The sequence below is a fragment of the Boeremia exigua genome, assembly GCF_020726555.1.
Source record: "Boeremia exigua strain MPI-SDFR-AT-0100 chromosome Unknown C7974scaffold_8, whole genome shotgun sequence".
Classification (NCBI taxonomy): Eukaryota; Fungi; Ascomycota; class Dothideomycetes; order Pleosporales; family Didymellaceae; genus Boeremia; species Boeremia exigua.
The window spans coordinates 1,237,272-1,251,559 of record NW_025763525.1 but is presented as its reverse complement, the minus strand read 5'-3'; the positions used below and the strand labels follow the sequence as shown (position 1 = coordinate 1,251,559).

Genomic DNA, 14,288 nt, shown 5'->3' with positions numbered 1-14,288 from the left:
GCAGGTCCTCGCTAGCGCCCCGCGTGGGGCGGCTGGCGGTGCGGTGCTCGCTGGACGTTGAACACCGTCTCAGCCTCAACGTCTGTCCCGCGAACACGCTGCAGTAACAACCCGCCGCTGCCGCCACCGCTCTACGCCCTGCACACTGCCGACTGCGTCCTCGCGATCCCCCGCACTTTCTCCGACTGCCCTCCCCATCTCATGGGCGCTGCGCCACACGTCACCGATGCCACGCCCACCTACGTCGTCACCTCCACCGGCCGGCTTCTCCTTTGCGGCCGGCAGCTTCGACTACCCGCACGCCTCGGCGTCTCCTCTGCGCGCAGACCGCCCTAATCCAGGCAATGTCCTGCGTCTCGCCGACGAACCTCCCGAGCGCTCGTCAGCCCAGCTGGACCGCGTGCATGAAGCCAGGCGTCGTGCCACCCGGCGACGTCTCCAGCGCCTGCAAGGTGTACCACGGGGCAGCGACGACGGTACATACGAATCTCTCAACAGACCACCCACGGCGTACTCAAACCGTCCGCGAGCCACGCCCAGCGAGCGCTACCTCCAGCGCGCCCAGGCACGAATCGATGAGGAGCGCGAGGCCCTCCTGAACTCCACCTTCGAGCCGTTCGACTCGCTCAGCGAGCGGCCTCATTTTGTAGCCGACTTCGAGCAGTGGATCAACATGACCAACCGCCAGCCGAGCCCTGGTGTCCCGGACATGGCTCACAGACGCTCCAAGCGGAGAAAGCTGGATCACGAGTCCAGCAGGACCCCCGAATATCAGAACTACAAATACGGCTACAAAGGCCAGGTCGTCTCTGGTCGCTTGCGCATGGAAGTCGTCAGCTGTGATGGCGGTCAGATCAAACGAGACAATCCCATGAAAATGTATCACGTGGATAATGTTCTCAAGAACGACAAAAGCGTATATTGTAGCGAGAGCTCCAAATGTAATCTCCTACTAAGGCATATGGAGGACGCCCCTTTTGCTCTAGACAAGCTTGTCATTCGAGCCCCGGATCGTGGATTCACGTCTCCGTATGTGTGCCCGTTCGTGGGTTGATGATCTACTAACAACTTGCAGCGTCCAAGAGGGACTCGTGTTTGTTGCCATGTCTGCTGATGAGCTCTTGTCTGGCACCTCTACATACCGATTACAGCACCGCACTCATTCGCCGTCAGCTTCACCCTCTCCTGAACGTCGTAGATATGTTCGCAACGCTGAGCGAATCTCGCTCCGCGAGGGATTCAACAATTCAGATATCGGACAATATTCCCATCGACGTTTACAGGATGATGTTGAAGCAAGGATAGAACGCCTTCGATTACGCACTCAACGCTTGAACCAAGAATCCCATGCACGAGCGTATCCAGCCAACCAGCGAAGTTCGGAACCACCAGGTAGTGACGAGGAAGTAGACTTTGACTGTGACTATACAACCTCGGCTGGCGTATCAGCTCCCACCCCGCCACCTTTCAACGTCACCACGACCAGCGAGGAAGAGGAGTCCTCAAATGACGACTATCCCAACGTCGAGACCATGGCCGACCGCATTCAGCGAGAGGGCCGCTGGAGGCCCGGTAGTGAGGAAGATGATGAAGATGTGGCGCCCCGTCGAGGTACAGGTGCCCACTTCCGCCAACTGTTAGAAACTGCGCAGTTTACCGATGACTATGAGATGCGAGCACGTCGAATCTCACTGGGCCCTCGATATCGAAATATTCTCGATAATACAGAACCCATCCGTGCGAGTCGACTTTCTAGACCAAGTTTGATTGACGCTGGTGTGGAGGACGTGGAGAAAGGAAGTGTGCTTGCACCCCACGCAAGATTCTTCATAAAAAAGAACAGGTCCAAGATTACGATCAAGTTTGAGCCTGCGATGTAAGTTTGCGCCCCGGAGCTCAGAATCTTCACTGACGCTCTGCGTAGTTCCGGTAGAAATGTGTTACTCAAGCTGTGGAGCCCAAAAGACTCAGAAGATGGCAACATCGACATTGAAAGTGTACAGTTTTATGGGTACTCGGGCCCTCGCTTCTTTCAGGCAACGGAAGCATGTTGATTTTTTACGTGCTTTCTTAGACGATGCCACTATGTCTCACACTTAGGCTATGGCACTAAATTAACGACTTCACGAATGTATGGGTCATGATATCGATTCATGGTTTGTACGTTGATGACCAAGACTGATGCTCCGGAGACACGTCCGACCAGAAGGTCAAGCCAGGACTAAAGCTCAGCTCACACAACGCAAGTCCAATTCTTGAACGGCTCGCAGGTGTTCCTCTTCTTGCACATACCCCGATACCCCCGATAACCTTGCTGGTGCAGTGTCGGCCCTCGATATATTACACCGGCGTGGAGCACGTCGGTAGCTACAAATTTACTAGGCAAAGCGGGGTCACTGTAGGGCCAGGAGATCGAATCACGACATGACGAAGGAAGTATTGCACCTGTGTCTGCTTGTGGCGTGGCGTCACGGTGTGGTCGATTGACAATGTCGGTCCGCAGGATGCGTGTATACTCTAAGCGCAGGGGCTAATGCCTAATGAGGAAGGCGAAATGCTCCCCACACACCACGTGCAGTAATTGGCCGGGATTAAATCTGGGGCAGAGCGAACAACGTTGGGTTTGGTCTTTCCTTTCTCTTCACATGCATCTTTCTTAGTTCGCATCTACTTGATCTGATTGGAGGGTCTAGCCGGACGCTACCGCAGCTTTAAATGAGCCTCAGCTGGCGACGTTTCCCATTTGCCCACCGTCGGACCGCTCTGCTTCAATCACGTCCCTCAGCATCCTCCCGCCTCCGTGGTAGCATGGGACTACGTTAGCGCCCGCCGCTTGGTGCCTGTCGACGTCCATCCCAGTTGGACGAGTAACGACCAGGTTTGTATTGATCGTCGAGAGCTTCGACCTCGCAAACGCGCATATAAACAATCAAAAGCCCTCAAGGGAATGATCATCAAGTTCACCAGCTCTGTTCACAGCCTCAGACAGCATCATGTTGTTCACTTCAGTCCTCCGGGCTCTCCCCGCTGCCCTCTTGCTCTCCGGCTCCCAAGCTACACCCCTTGAGGGCCGCCAGACTACCATCGATGCTTTCATCAAGTCCCAGTCGACAGTCTCGATCAATGGCGTGCTTGCCAACATTGGTGGAGGCGGTAGCAAAGCACCTGGTGTTCCGGTTGGTATCGTAGTCGCGAGCCCCTCGCGGACCAACCCTGACTGTGAGTGACTGTCCAAGGATACATTCTGTGACTTCACTGTGCTGACAGGCTGCAGACTGGTACACTTGGACACGTGACGCCGCCCTCACTTACAAGGCGCTCGTCGAACGCTTCATTGCTGGCGACACATCACTTCGTCAGAAGCTTGATGATTACGTCTCGGCTCAGGCCTACCTCCAGGGTGTCTCCAATCCGTCTGGAGGCCCAGACTCAGGCGGTCTTGGCGAACCCAAGTTCAACGTAGACCGCACCGCATTCACTGGTGCTTGGGGACGTCCCCAGCGTGACGGACCACCTCTGCGTGCCACAGCACTTACCATCTACGCGAACTGGCTGATCGACAACGGCGGAAGGACACAGGCTCTCAACACCGTCTGGCCGGTCATCGCAAAGGACCTTGCTTACACTGTCCGCTACTGGAACCAGACCGGGTTTGATCTTTGGGAGGAGGTCAATGGTTCTTCGTACTTCACCCTTGCTGCGTCTCACCGCGCGCTCGTCGAAGGTGCAGCCCTGGCCACCAGGCTGGGACAAACCTGCAGTGGCTGTGCAGCTGCCGCACCCCAGGTACTCTGCTTTGCTCAGAGCTTCTGGACTGGTAGCTACATCGACTCTAACATCAACGTAAACGACGGTCGCACTGGAAAGGACGCAAATTCTATCCTCTCTTCCATCCACACATTCGACCCCAATGCCAAGTGCACCGACGCCACTTTCCAACCCTGCTCCGCCCGAGCCCTTGCCAACCATAAGTCTGTCACCGACTCCTTCCGTTCAGTATACGCTATCAACAGGGGCATTGCTCAGGGCAGGGCCGTTGCTGTTGGAAGATACTCTGAGGATGTATACTACAATGGTAACCCGTGGTATCTCACTACTCTTGCGGCAGCTGAGCAGTTATACTCTGCCCTATACCAGTGGGATAAGCAAGCTTCCATCACCGTCAACTCGGTCTCGCTCGGTTTCTTCAGGGACCTTGTGCCTTCAATTGCTGCTGGTACATACGCCAAGGGCTCGGCGACTTACACAACAATCACGTCTGCCGTCAAGACTTACGCCGATGGCTACATCGCCATCGTTCAGAAATACACACCCTCCAACGGCGGTCTCGCCGAGCAGTTCGACAAGAACAATGGCGCTCCTCTGTCAGCAGTTGACCTTACCTGGTCCTACGCCGCCTTTCTCACCGCTGTCGAGCGCCGTGCTGGCGTCGTCAGCCCGACTTGGGGCGAGCCTTCCAACAATGTGCCCCCTACGTCTTGCACTGGTACACCCGCCTGTAACGCGAAGGTCACATTCAACGTCCGTGCAACTACCACTTTCGGTGATAACATCTTCGTCACTGGTCAGCTCACTGAGCTCGGTAACTGGAGCCCGAACAGCGCGAGAGCACTCAGTGCTAGCAAGTACACCAGCAGCGATCCACTCTGGACTGCTGATATCGACCTGCCTGCCTCGACAGTGTTCGAGTACAAGTATATCCGCAAGACGTCAGCCGGTGCAGTGGTGTGGGAGAGCGATCCGAACAGGAGGTTTACCACTTCGGCTGGATGTGGTAGCAGCATCACAGTCAGCGATACCTGGAGGTAAGCGGGAGCGCATGGAGTGTTCGCTGCCTCTCGCGGTGGGATCGGGACAAAGTTCTCCGGCTGATACATGTGCATCTTTGGTTCGGTCAAAATATCAGTCAATCCAATATATTGCAGTCACAATCAGTGTCACCAATCTCTCGTGAATCATAAAAGTGTTTGGACGGGGTCGTGCTCTGTGTCTTATTGCCTGCGACAAAATCAGAGGGTGCCTTCATGCTGTCTTGTTGATTGAGACTACGTGCGGATCAGAATATCTCGCATGCAAAGCGTCGAAGCGTGTTGACTTCAGAGCAGCGCACAAATATTTGATGGCGAGCGGACCAAGCTTCCATGGGCTTCTTGCTGGTTGTTTTGCCATCGAATATATGGTTGTCCGCTGATTCACCTCTCCGATTGTATCATTGACTCTCATGCACATGTCATGCAATTCAATGGGAAGATCTAACGCACCACTTTTGCCTAACATGGTATGCGCGTTCTGATAAGGATGTCTGACAATGTAGAGTACCTCTCATGACCCCTCGAGCTCCCCTCTCAACAATCCTATTCGCCCCTCCCATGTCACACTTGCAATTCTAAAAACCAACTTCCACTCCGCATAATCCTCCACTGTGTCTCTCTCCAACCACTTGCCGTTCACACACCCAACCCACCCCATCGCCTCTACTCCCTCCAACGACCCCACGTACTCCACCAATCCAAACCGCCTCAGATCTTCCTCCACACACGGCGTGAGAAAAGCAGTGCCCAGAACCCTCCCCCGCAGTGGACACTGCACTATACTAAAATACCCCAGCGCGTGTCTGGCTCCTCCGTCGTAGAAGTGAGGTAGAAACGCAATCCCCATATCTTCGTCGCTATCGCACGCAGTCCACGGCATGTGCATCTCGAGAAAAGGCTGCGGCGCGAGGTTTTCGGTTGCCGCGGGGCGCAGCACGGGGACCGCGTCCATGGGCCCAATGTTCGGGATGTGGTTGAGAGCGGATACGAGATTGAGGGTGGGGAGGTTGAGGCGCGCGATTTGCAGGATGGCGAGGAAGACAGCTGGGTTGCAGGTGGTTCCTGTGTATATTGGGGAGGTGTAGGAGGCTGCAGATGAGGGTGGTGAGGGTGCGGCTGGGAGTGCGTTTTGCGCCGGCGCGGGAGGCGGAGAGGGAGTGTCTGTCGAGGATTGTAGGCGTGAGAGCGCAGCGTGGTCAATGTGGTCGAGTGTTGGCTTGGAAAAGAGTCCCCTCTGGTTGTACATATGTCGGTAGTGTTTCACTCCCGTTATGGTTGTAGCGTGCTCGTTCTCTTCATTCGAGTTGACGGGCATCGTGTCCTGGTACTTCTCGTATTGTAATACAACGGGTGCCAGGATTTCTGTGGGAGCAGAAGTTTTCTCTCGTATTGTACGAGAGCTGCTGGCTTGTGGTAGTTGCGCAAGTGACATGTTTTGGACTAGCGTTGGGTAGCTCCAGCTGAGAGTTGTGTGAGCGTTTAGTGGAAGTTCTTTCAACGTTGCGATGCTATCGACGGATATTTGTAGTAGACTCTACAGTGTCTTTCACTTTGGTGATGGATGAGAGTCAAACTGAGAGCAAATGCGAATTATATTGACAGTGGCCCGTGCTTTCACCGCGAACCTTGGGTCACGACCTTTACCCTGGGTCTCGTTACCGCCACAGAACTACTTCACTCAGGTACATCCATGAGACAGCCAATAGGCTTCTGAATTACGACTGGATACCTCCACTCAAGCGTATCTGCACCAATGGAGCAGCTTCCTGGTGATTGAATTAATCCTTCGCAAGCGAGGAACTCCTCACAGATTACTCCGACTCATCATCGGTATCTTGTCCGAATACCAGCGGTACCACGTCATCGTCATCGTCGGTGTCATCACCGCCTTCCCCTGGCGCTGGGAGGTCTGGTATCGCGGAGGCGGTAGAGGTGACAGTGAAGTCAGATGTCGCGGGCACCTCCGCACTCGCAGTATCGTTAACCAAAGTGACAGCAACATTGGCAGCTGGCGGCATCTTTGACGTTTCGGCGTACTCTGTCTCGCCAAATCGGACCCGTTTGGCAGGTGAAAGCGGAGTGTCGGTGGTATGTGGTCGCTTACCCGGGGCCTCAAGCTGCGCGCTTTCTTCCGCCGCAACGATGGTATTTTCGATAAGAGGCGGTGCATCTCTCATGGTGGTATCTCGAACAGCAACGTCCGTCTCTCCCGCAGTCTTCAGCATCGAGTCAAGCTCTTGACCCACAAAGCCCTCATCCGCAGGTGTATCCTCGAGCGGCTCGTCTTCTTCGTCCTCTACTTCGTCATCCTCCTCAGCCTCTTCATCGTCGTCATTCTCTTGTCGTCCGAGGCGGATGACGGGCAGTCGGGGCCGCAACATGCCTTCGATGTCTCTGTCTCCTTGGAAAGACCTCGCCATAAGTGGCAGGATACTGGCGGCTGGCTTGCCGAACTTCTTGCTGGGTGGCGGATTCAGCACACTTGCCAACATAGCATCCTTGTGCTGGACAAGTACTGCGGTACGGTCTAGACGCGCCCTAAGCGAGTCGGAGAAGTACTGAGCGCGTATATCGGACAGAAGTATCGGTAACAAATTATATGCGGCGTCTTTCAGGCCCGGATAGCTGGCAATAGGATCACTGGCAGTCCTCGAGCCGAGGAAGGAGTCTGCATTTGCAGTGCCCTGAGCCTGACTGCTGCCCTTTGATTTGGCCTGGCCTGGGGTATCCTTCACCACATTAGGACTGATCTCCGATGGCAGCAGATCCCCACAGCAAGTGCGCATAAGAGGGATCAGCGAGTCAATCGATGGCTTCGGCAAGTTTACGCCTGATCGCTCCAGTACAGTCGCAATAGCCAAATAGCAGGCTGTGCGGACCTGCGCATTGTCTTTCTCAGAACCAAAGACCCAAACTAGCTGATCAAGAACCAGAGTGTCGATGGCGAGCGTGCTTGCCTGCAGCCGGTCCGCCATAGCAAGTAGCAGCTCAATGGTGGCCACATGGATGGCAGGCAGCACTTGCCAAAGGTTCTCCCGTTCTTCTTTACCGATTTGGTTGTTGATTCTCACAGTGTTTTGGAACGACTTCGACCCAGACGCTGGAATCGTAAGAGACAGCATTCGGGTAATCATGTCCATGATAACTCCGACCCTGAAGGTCACCTGATTGGCGGTTGGGCTGTTGAGGTACTCCTTGACAAGCTGTAATAAGCCGACAAGTCTTTCGCTGCCCGCAAAGACGCCAGACCATGGTGGTAGAGACAGATAGTCGTCTTTGAGATCCTGGACTTCGCCGTCCAAGGCGTGGCCGTTGGTAGGCGCTTCTCGCACGGTAGACTGCCAATCCTCAAGGACCGCACGGAAGACCCTATCGGCAACACGATGCACGCCACCAATCGTGGTTCGCAGAGCATTCTCCCATTCCTCGCTAGAAGCACCTTTCGGGGCACAGCATGGCAGCTGAATGAGCAATCTACGTGCAGCGTCCGAGACCTCTGTCGTGACAGTGGTGGGAGACTGATCCTCTGATAGTCCTGTAGATGGAGTCGGTGCAACCAGGCGGCATAGGAGTGGTCGGAGCGTTTTGAGGTAAGAGCGGAAGATGGTTGGGTGTCTTGGAAGCAGTTCAGAGAAACACTCAAGAACGGTGAGCAATAGACTGCTTGACGGGTTCGAGCCAGCGATCTGCAGACCGGACTGCACCAGAGTTGGTAAAGAGGGAGTTGTGATTTCACGAATCAAGGTTGGGTACTCCCGCGTAAGCATGAAGATGCGGGTCAGCGTGATGATGCAGAGCTTCTTCGAGGTTGGCGGATCGGGCTTGGCCAATATGCCCAGCAGTCCACGCACCCAAGGTAGGCCCTTCTGCAAAGTCTCCCATCCGCCGACTTCGATGGTAGCTTTGATGAGGACGATAGCTGACCATCGCCCTTGCACAGTCCGGTCCTGGAGCAGGGTCGATAGAAGAGTCCGGTATTTGTGTACTGCGACAGAAGCCTCAGAGGAGGTCTTGGCGTTTGATGTCTGAGTTGACGACAGAATGGTCCTGCAATTGGACAAGGATGCAGCTATGGCAGGCACATGCTGAGGGAGCTGCGCAGTCGCGGTAGAGGAAATGCGAAAGCTGAGCGCTCGGAGGGTCGCCAATTCAGTCGCTGACGGTGCCATTTTCCGTCTGCTCTGTGTCTTCGATCTATGCTCCAGCAACGCTGCGTCCATGTCCAAAAAAAAGTTCAGATGTCAGCGTTGGGTGGGTCCGTGCATGGCGCTAGCGGACAGGGGTATGCCAACAAATGGTCTACGCGGGCGGAACGGTGCAGACGCGCAGTGACAGGCGTACGGCCATGGCCCTCTTCTTGTTAGATTGCATTACTCCTCGAACATGATACTGGGTCACCCGCGACCACCTTTAGCGCGACACACATATCTTTAACATCATGGTGGTAGGTCTTTCGCAGTCTGCACGTACACAACAACGTTCCTGGAAGCTCGAGAGCAACGTCATCTGCCGCATGGCCAGTAGCTGACAGCGGCGCAGACCGAAAGCGCAAAGGCCGCGGGCTACATCCAGCAACTGGACGAGGCTCGCTGTGCCGGACGATGGAAAGACGTTCCCGAGCTGTGCAGGAAGGTCGAGAAGCATGCCTCACACCGCCGATGTCCGCAACCCTGCTACCACCCACGTCGGCTTCATGAGGGCTAACGGCGCAACAAGGCCTCACACTCACTGGTCGCGCTGAAGCGCAGATAGCCGCCTATGCCACCCAGCGACCCTCGACTGCAGCCTCGACGGCCTCCTCTGGCCTTTCCCAGACCGCACCCACACTGCTCGGCGCAATCGAAGGAGAGGATGATCTATCTCAAGAAGGCTTCCAGGCCACTGTCTGTCTGGGGTGGCTACACTATGTGCTAGACGAGCCAGAACAAGCTGTATCGCGCCTTCCCGATAGCCTTGACACAGTTGCTGCCAGACTTTCTGGGCAAGCGGGGTCACTTACTGGCTGGACGAAAGTATCTGTGGTCAAGGGCACGTTCCTGAAGGGTACAACACCTCACACCGCATGGCTGGGTCACCGCTGACTTTCCGCAGGCTCATCCCAGGAGAAGACAGGCGCCACTGCTGACGCTGTGAAGACGTACACCTCCATCCTGCCATGGCTGTCGTCACAAAACGGTGAAACCGCACAATTCAGAATGTGGACCGAGTCCCTTCTCGGTCGACTCTGCCAGCTGTCAGATCAAAGTGAGGGCAGCAGCAGCCTGATCAGCCCTTCTGAGGCTCTGCAGACGTTCCGTGCATTCGCTAAATTCTCGGATAATGCAGGGCAGGCTGCTGGGTCAGACACTGCAGATCACGCTAAGTCACGTCGACTGGCCTGGAAGGCGTACTACGATACCTTATCGACCATCATACGCAACAATCTGCCCTACGACGCAGGAACCGCACATGCTACCTCAGAAAAACCTGCACACGACCAAGCTAGTGCACGACTACAACAGCGCGCCGAGTTGAAGCGTGTAGAGACTATCTACGAGAATCTGCTGATCAAAGAAACACACTTCCCTAAAGCCAGCGAGAGCAATCACGAGGTTGAAGTTTGGGTCGACTCTGTCATCCACAACTGGCGCGTACTTTGCGGCGCATCCTGGACCGACGGTGAACTGGGCGAGGGTGGGAAAGAAGGTGTAGGGCGCAGTGTGATCGACGTGAGTTTTGACAGCCGAATGTGATGTTCAAGGTCAATGCTAACCCCTTTGCAGATTTTGTATCGAGCTGCCACCAAGACCTTTCACTCTACACAGATCTTACGCTACCTGTTCATTGTACACGCATCCTTAGCCGAGTTCGATCTGGCATTCAAAGCTTACGACTCGTATATCGAGATCGTAACACGAGGCAAAGATCGTGCGGAGCAAGAGGACACAGCAGAAGAGGATGTTGATGATGATAGTACTGTCCTCCGAACGTCAGCAGAAGCAATTCGATTGTTGTGTCGATTCGGGTGTCGCACAGAAGCTGAGAAAGCCATCAAGATTGGGCATAACCTGGAAGAGTGGTTGAACCACTACGAAGACATTAAACCAATCACTAATGCCAATGAGGTACCAGCAAAGAAGCCGGTGGTCGAGCCTACTGCATTAGCTGTCGCGTACTGTGCTATTGGTGTCAGCCAAGCACATTGGGCGCAATTCACATATGATGCAGACGCGCGAGCCGGCATACAAGCAAAAGCCATTCAGCTACTGCGCAGGTCTCTTTCGCCAGCTCTTGAAGACTCGAACAATGTCGATGCGTTGTATGCTCTGGCCATCGTTTTGGCCGAAACACGAGACATAGTTGGAGCAATCAAGGTCGCAAAGCGCGCACTCTCTTCAGCTACAAAGACACAGGCTGCATACAGCCCAGACGGTGTCCTCTCGCGAGGATCAGCCACTGACTTTGGTCGTGAGCGAAAGTTGATTCCCCTGTGGCACCTCCTCGCCTTGCTTCTGACATCGCGTTCTGAACATACTGCGGCAGAGAAGGCTTGCGAGGCAGCTTTCGCGCAATTCGGAGATCCAGCAGTTCTTTTCGGGACAGACGCTGGAACATTCCGCAGTGAACATCTGAAGGATGCTACTGGTCGCAACGCAAGCCCATCTGGCATCGTCGACCGCATGGGTAGTTTCGAAAAGGCCGGTATCTTACAGATCAAAATGACCCAGCTCGCGCTCATTGGAATCACCGATGGCGCCGTCGCTGCTGTGGATGGCTGTGACGAGCTTCTGGCCCTCTACGGGAGATTGTTCGGCTCCCCGGCTGCAGAGAAAGTAAAACTAGAAGTTCCAGCTGTGATAGCACCCCCGAAGAGCAGTGGTGGGTCGAAGGGAAGCATCTTTCGTGGCCGTGGGTCTGTCCGATCTCAGAAAGACACACCTGCAGCCGGATCGGCACCCGCCATCCAGGTCTCCGAAAACGGCCATCACCATCATCTCCCACATTTGACACACCACAAACATGAATCGGGCAATGGCCAAGCTGCAGAAGTGCCGTCCTTGTCAGAGCATGCGTCAAATGGAGCGCCAGTCCGAAGCAACGCTTCACGACCCTTGTCATCAGAAAGCTCGCACGGGAATTTTGTCGAGAATAGTAAGACGCCTCTTCGGCCTGTTGCTCACAACTTAAGCCATGATTCACCCCCGCAAAACCACGAGCATCAGCCTCCTAGACAAGATACTCGACTTCCAGACGTTAACTACATACCTCCGGACCCTTATTTCTCCAAGCTGCAGGACCGAAGGCAGAAGGTTTCGTTGCTGGTCGAAATTTGGATCTTCACTTCTAAACTCTACACCAATGCCCAAGCATTCGAGGACGGCAAGGAAGCCGTCGCAGAGGCATTGAAACTTGTAGAAACGTTCGAAAACGAGCTAACCCTAGAGTTTTCGACAGCTAAAGCGCTTGCTGACAAGAGTTGGGGAGGCGGGAAGAGTGTCGAAGAACTGTGGGCTGATGCCTACACTGCAGTAGGTCCACTTGAAACAAATGAGACTGTACACGACTGACCATTTTAGCGCGGTGAGCTTCTTGTAGCTCAATCTTTGAAACATCAAGCGCGCGCAGACTTTGAGCGCGCGCTTCTACACTTCCCAGACCATCCGCAGGGTATTGTTGGCTTGTCCGACATTCTGCTCGACATTTACAGCCAGGCCATCCCCATGGAGCCCACCACAGCTACAGAAATTATCTCTCTGTTCCCAACACAAGCACCGACACCGTCTGCGACGACACCGTCGTCGGAGCCGAAGAAATACCATCTCATGTCACATATTCCTTCGGCTGAGAACCAACTCTCGCCACCTGAACTCAGCCGTCTTGCTGCGCGTGACCGTGCGTTCGGGCTGCTGTCTACGCTGACAAAGCTCGGTGCTGGCTGGGACTATTCAGAGGCATGGTATGCACTTGCAAGGGCGTATGAGGAGAGCGGGCAGATCGAGAAGGCGAAGGAGGTGCTCTGGTGGTGTGTAGAACTCGAGGACACACATCCTGTAAGGAACTGGAGCAATGTTGCTTCCGGTGGCTTCGTGCTGTAGTAACAGGGTATAATGGAGAGTGGCTAAGTTGCATCGAACTGCAAGTGCAGCTGCGCTCGGGATTGGATAGCGTGCTGCTGTCGTGTCAATGAACAACATGATATAGGGCGACGTTGTAAAACACCTTGAATATGGAAATCACCAACAGTGTTTTCAATCTTCTTGCATGGCTCACAATCTCCAACTGCACTGTGCCCTGTACGGAGATGCAACTTCTGAAGCCATGCAAATGTATGTACTCGTTCGTGTCCTCTGAAACATCGGCTTCAACCGAACATGAGTACAAGCTATCGTCATCTAACGCTCTACCTTACAGAGCTTCGACCTCCACTCTGTCTCTGGCAGTGATATCCCGACCAAGAGACAATCACGTCAGTAATAGTATCGTAATCGTGTGACTATGACTTTGCTTGAAAAACATCATAGATGACAAGTGAGTCGTCTTGAATCAATTTCTTAGGCCAAAGCCTGGAGTTTGTCATTTTTTTTATTAAACATATATCGCTTGAAGGGTATTGTTGAACTGGTACTGCGTAGCTCCCCTCCACAGGCCTTTTTTACTCATTTCCCACTCAGCCCCGCTTGTCCAAACCAACGATTGTTAGGTCCTTCCTGTGCGACTACAGGCCTTTTTGAACCCGGCGAACTGCTTCTCGCCATATCCCCTTTCCTGTATCGCCGGACTAACCAGAAGACCATGGAAGCCACTACAGCAGCGGCAAGGAGGCTGAAAGCGATGATGAAAGCTGTCGTGCGTTTTTGACGTTTCCTGTAAGCACGAGGGACAAGAACATATGATCGTTCACCTGTAGATTTATCACGTTACACCTTTACTAAACACGATAAGTATGAGACTTACCAATGCTCAATGCATTCGCTACGTTAAACAGAAGAAACGCGACGGCAAGCGTGCGGGAGAGCATGTTCGTACTACTGGTGTAGATTATGAGAAATTCGAAATTCGAATGGATATGAACGTTGGGCTCTCAGTAAGATCAGTTTGTCGCCGGAACATATATCGTTTGCTCCCATTTGCGTCATCGAGCTTCACATTGTGCATTCTGTGAGCGCTCGTCAATCCGCTCGAAATCTTGTTTTGCTGCCAAGATGTCATACAGTAAGGGAAGCTTCTGCAGGCTGACCCGCCATTTGGGGGCGGAAACAGGGGTGCAGATCTTCGATGTGTTACCCCGGACTGTGACACTGGACACGGAAAGTGTACCTAACACCTGATTTGGCAATGTCTGTTATACAGTTGTTCGATAATCTGGCGCCATCGCGGATTGAGATCGAACTCCTGTATTTGGGTGTCTCGTTGCAGGATGAACGATGGATCAAGGATGCGAGCCTGCAGTTGGTCTACTATGCGCCAGTATCTTAGAAAGAATGTACGAAGACACCA

The 14,288-nt window shown here is 54.0% G+C and overlaps 6 protein-coding genes across 6 annotated transcripts; 3 read left to right on the top strand and 3 right to left on the bottom strand.

The window, feature by feature from the left end:
* Positions 1–76: 76 nt before the first annotated feature.
* Positions 77–2,524, top strand: C7974DRAFT_217672 (uncharacterized protein). The gene is made up of 3 exons (XM_046137102.1): positions 77–1,029; positions 1,076–1,876; positions 1,925–2,524. The coding sequence occupies exons 1-3, from the start codon at positions 227–229 to the stop codon at positions 2,052–2,054; spliced, it is 1,734 nt and encodes a 577-aa protein (XP_045995574.1). The 5' UTR covers positions 77–226; the 3' UTR covers positions 2,055–2,524.
* A 469-nt stretch (positions 2,525–2,993) lies between these two features.
* C7974DRAFT_314976 (glucoamylase/glucan 1,4-alpha-glucosidase-like protein) lies at positions 2,994–4,809 on the top strand (the record flags this gene model as incomplete). The annotated part of the gene is made up of 2 exons (XM_046138483.1): positions 2,994–3,219; positions 3,275–4,809. 2 exons carry the CDS (start codon positions 2,994–2,996, stop codon positions 4,807–4,809), a joined length of 1,761 nt encoding a protein of 586 aa, XP_045995573.1.
* A 377-nt stretch (positions 4,810–5,186) lies between these two features.
* Positions 5,187–5,796, bottom strand: C7974DRAFT_397819 (uncharacterized protein). The gene has a single exon (XM_046142246.1). The coding sequence runs from the start codon at positions 5,761–5,763 to the stop codon at positions 5,323–5,325; it is 441 nt and encodes a 146-aa protein (XP_045995572.1). The 5' UTR covers positions 5,764–5,796; the 3' UTR covers positions 5,187–5,322.
* An 826-nt stretch (positions 5,797–6,622) lies between these two features.
* Positions 6,623–8,980, bottom strand: C7974DRAFT_315160 (rRNA processing/ribosome biogenesis-domain-containing protein; the record flags this gene model as incomplete). Its single annotated transcript, XM_046138499.1, has 1 exon — positions 6,623–8,980. One exon carries the CDS (start codon positions 8,978–8,980, stop codon positions 6,623–6,625), a length of 2,358 nt encoding a protein of 785 aa, XP_045995571.1.
* Positions 8,981–9,139: 159 nt separating this feature from the next.
* Positions 9,140–13,344, top strand: C7974DRAFT_397815 (filamentation protein-like protein). The gene is made up of 6 exons (XM_046142245.1): positions 9,140–9,255; positions 9,351–9,471; positions 9,528–9,854; positions 9,903–10,519; positions 10,574–12,319; positions 12,368–13,344. Exons 1-6 carry the CDS (start codon positions 9,250–9,252, stop codon positions 12,884–12,886), a joined length of 3,336 nt encoding a protein of 1,111 aa, XP_045995570.1. The 5' UTR covers positions 9,140–9,249; the 3' UTR covers positions 12,887–13,344.
* Positions 13,324–13,938, bottom strand: C7974DRAFT_397813 (uncharacterized protein). Its single transcript, XM_046142244.1, has 2 exons — positions 13,746–13,938; positions 13,324–13,692 (listed from the first exon to the last, which is right to left on the bottom strand). Exons 1-2 carry the CDS (start codon positions 13,807–13,809, stop codon positions 13,448–13,450), a joined length of 309 nt encoding a protein of 102 aa, XP_045995569.1. The 5' UTR covers positions 13,810–13,938; the 3' UTR covers positions 13,324–13,447.
* Positions 13,939–14,288: the final 350 nt, after the last annotated feature.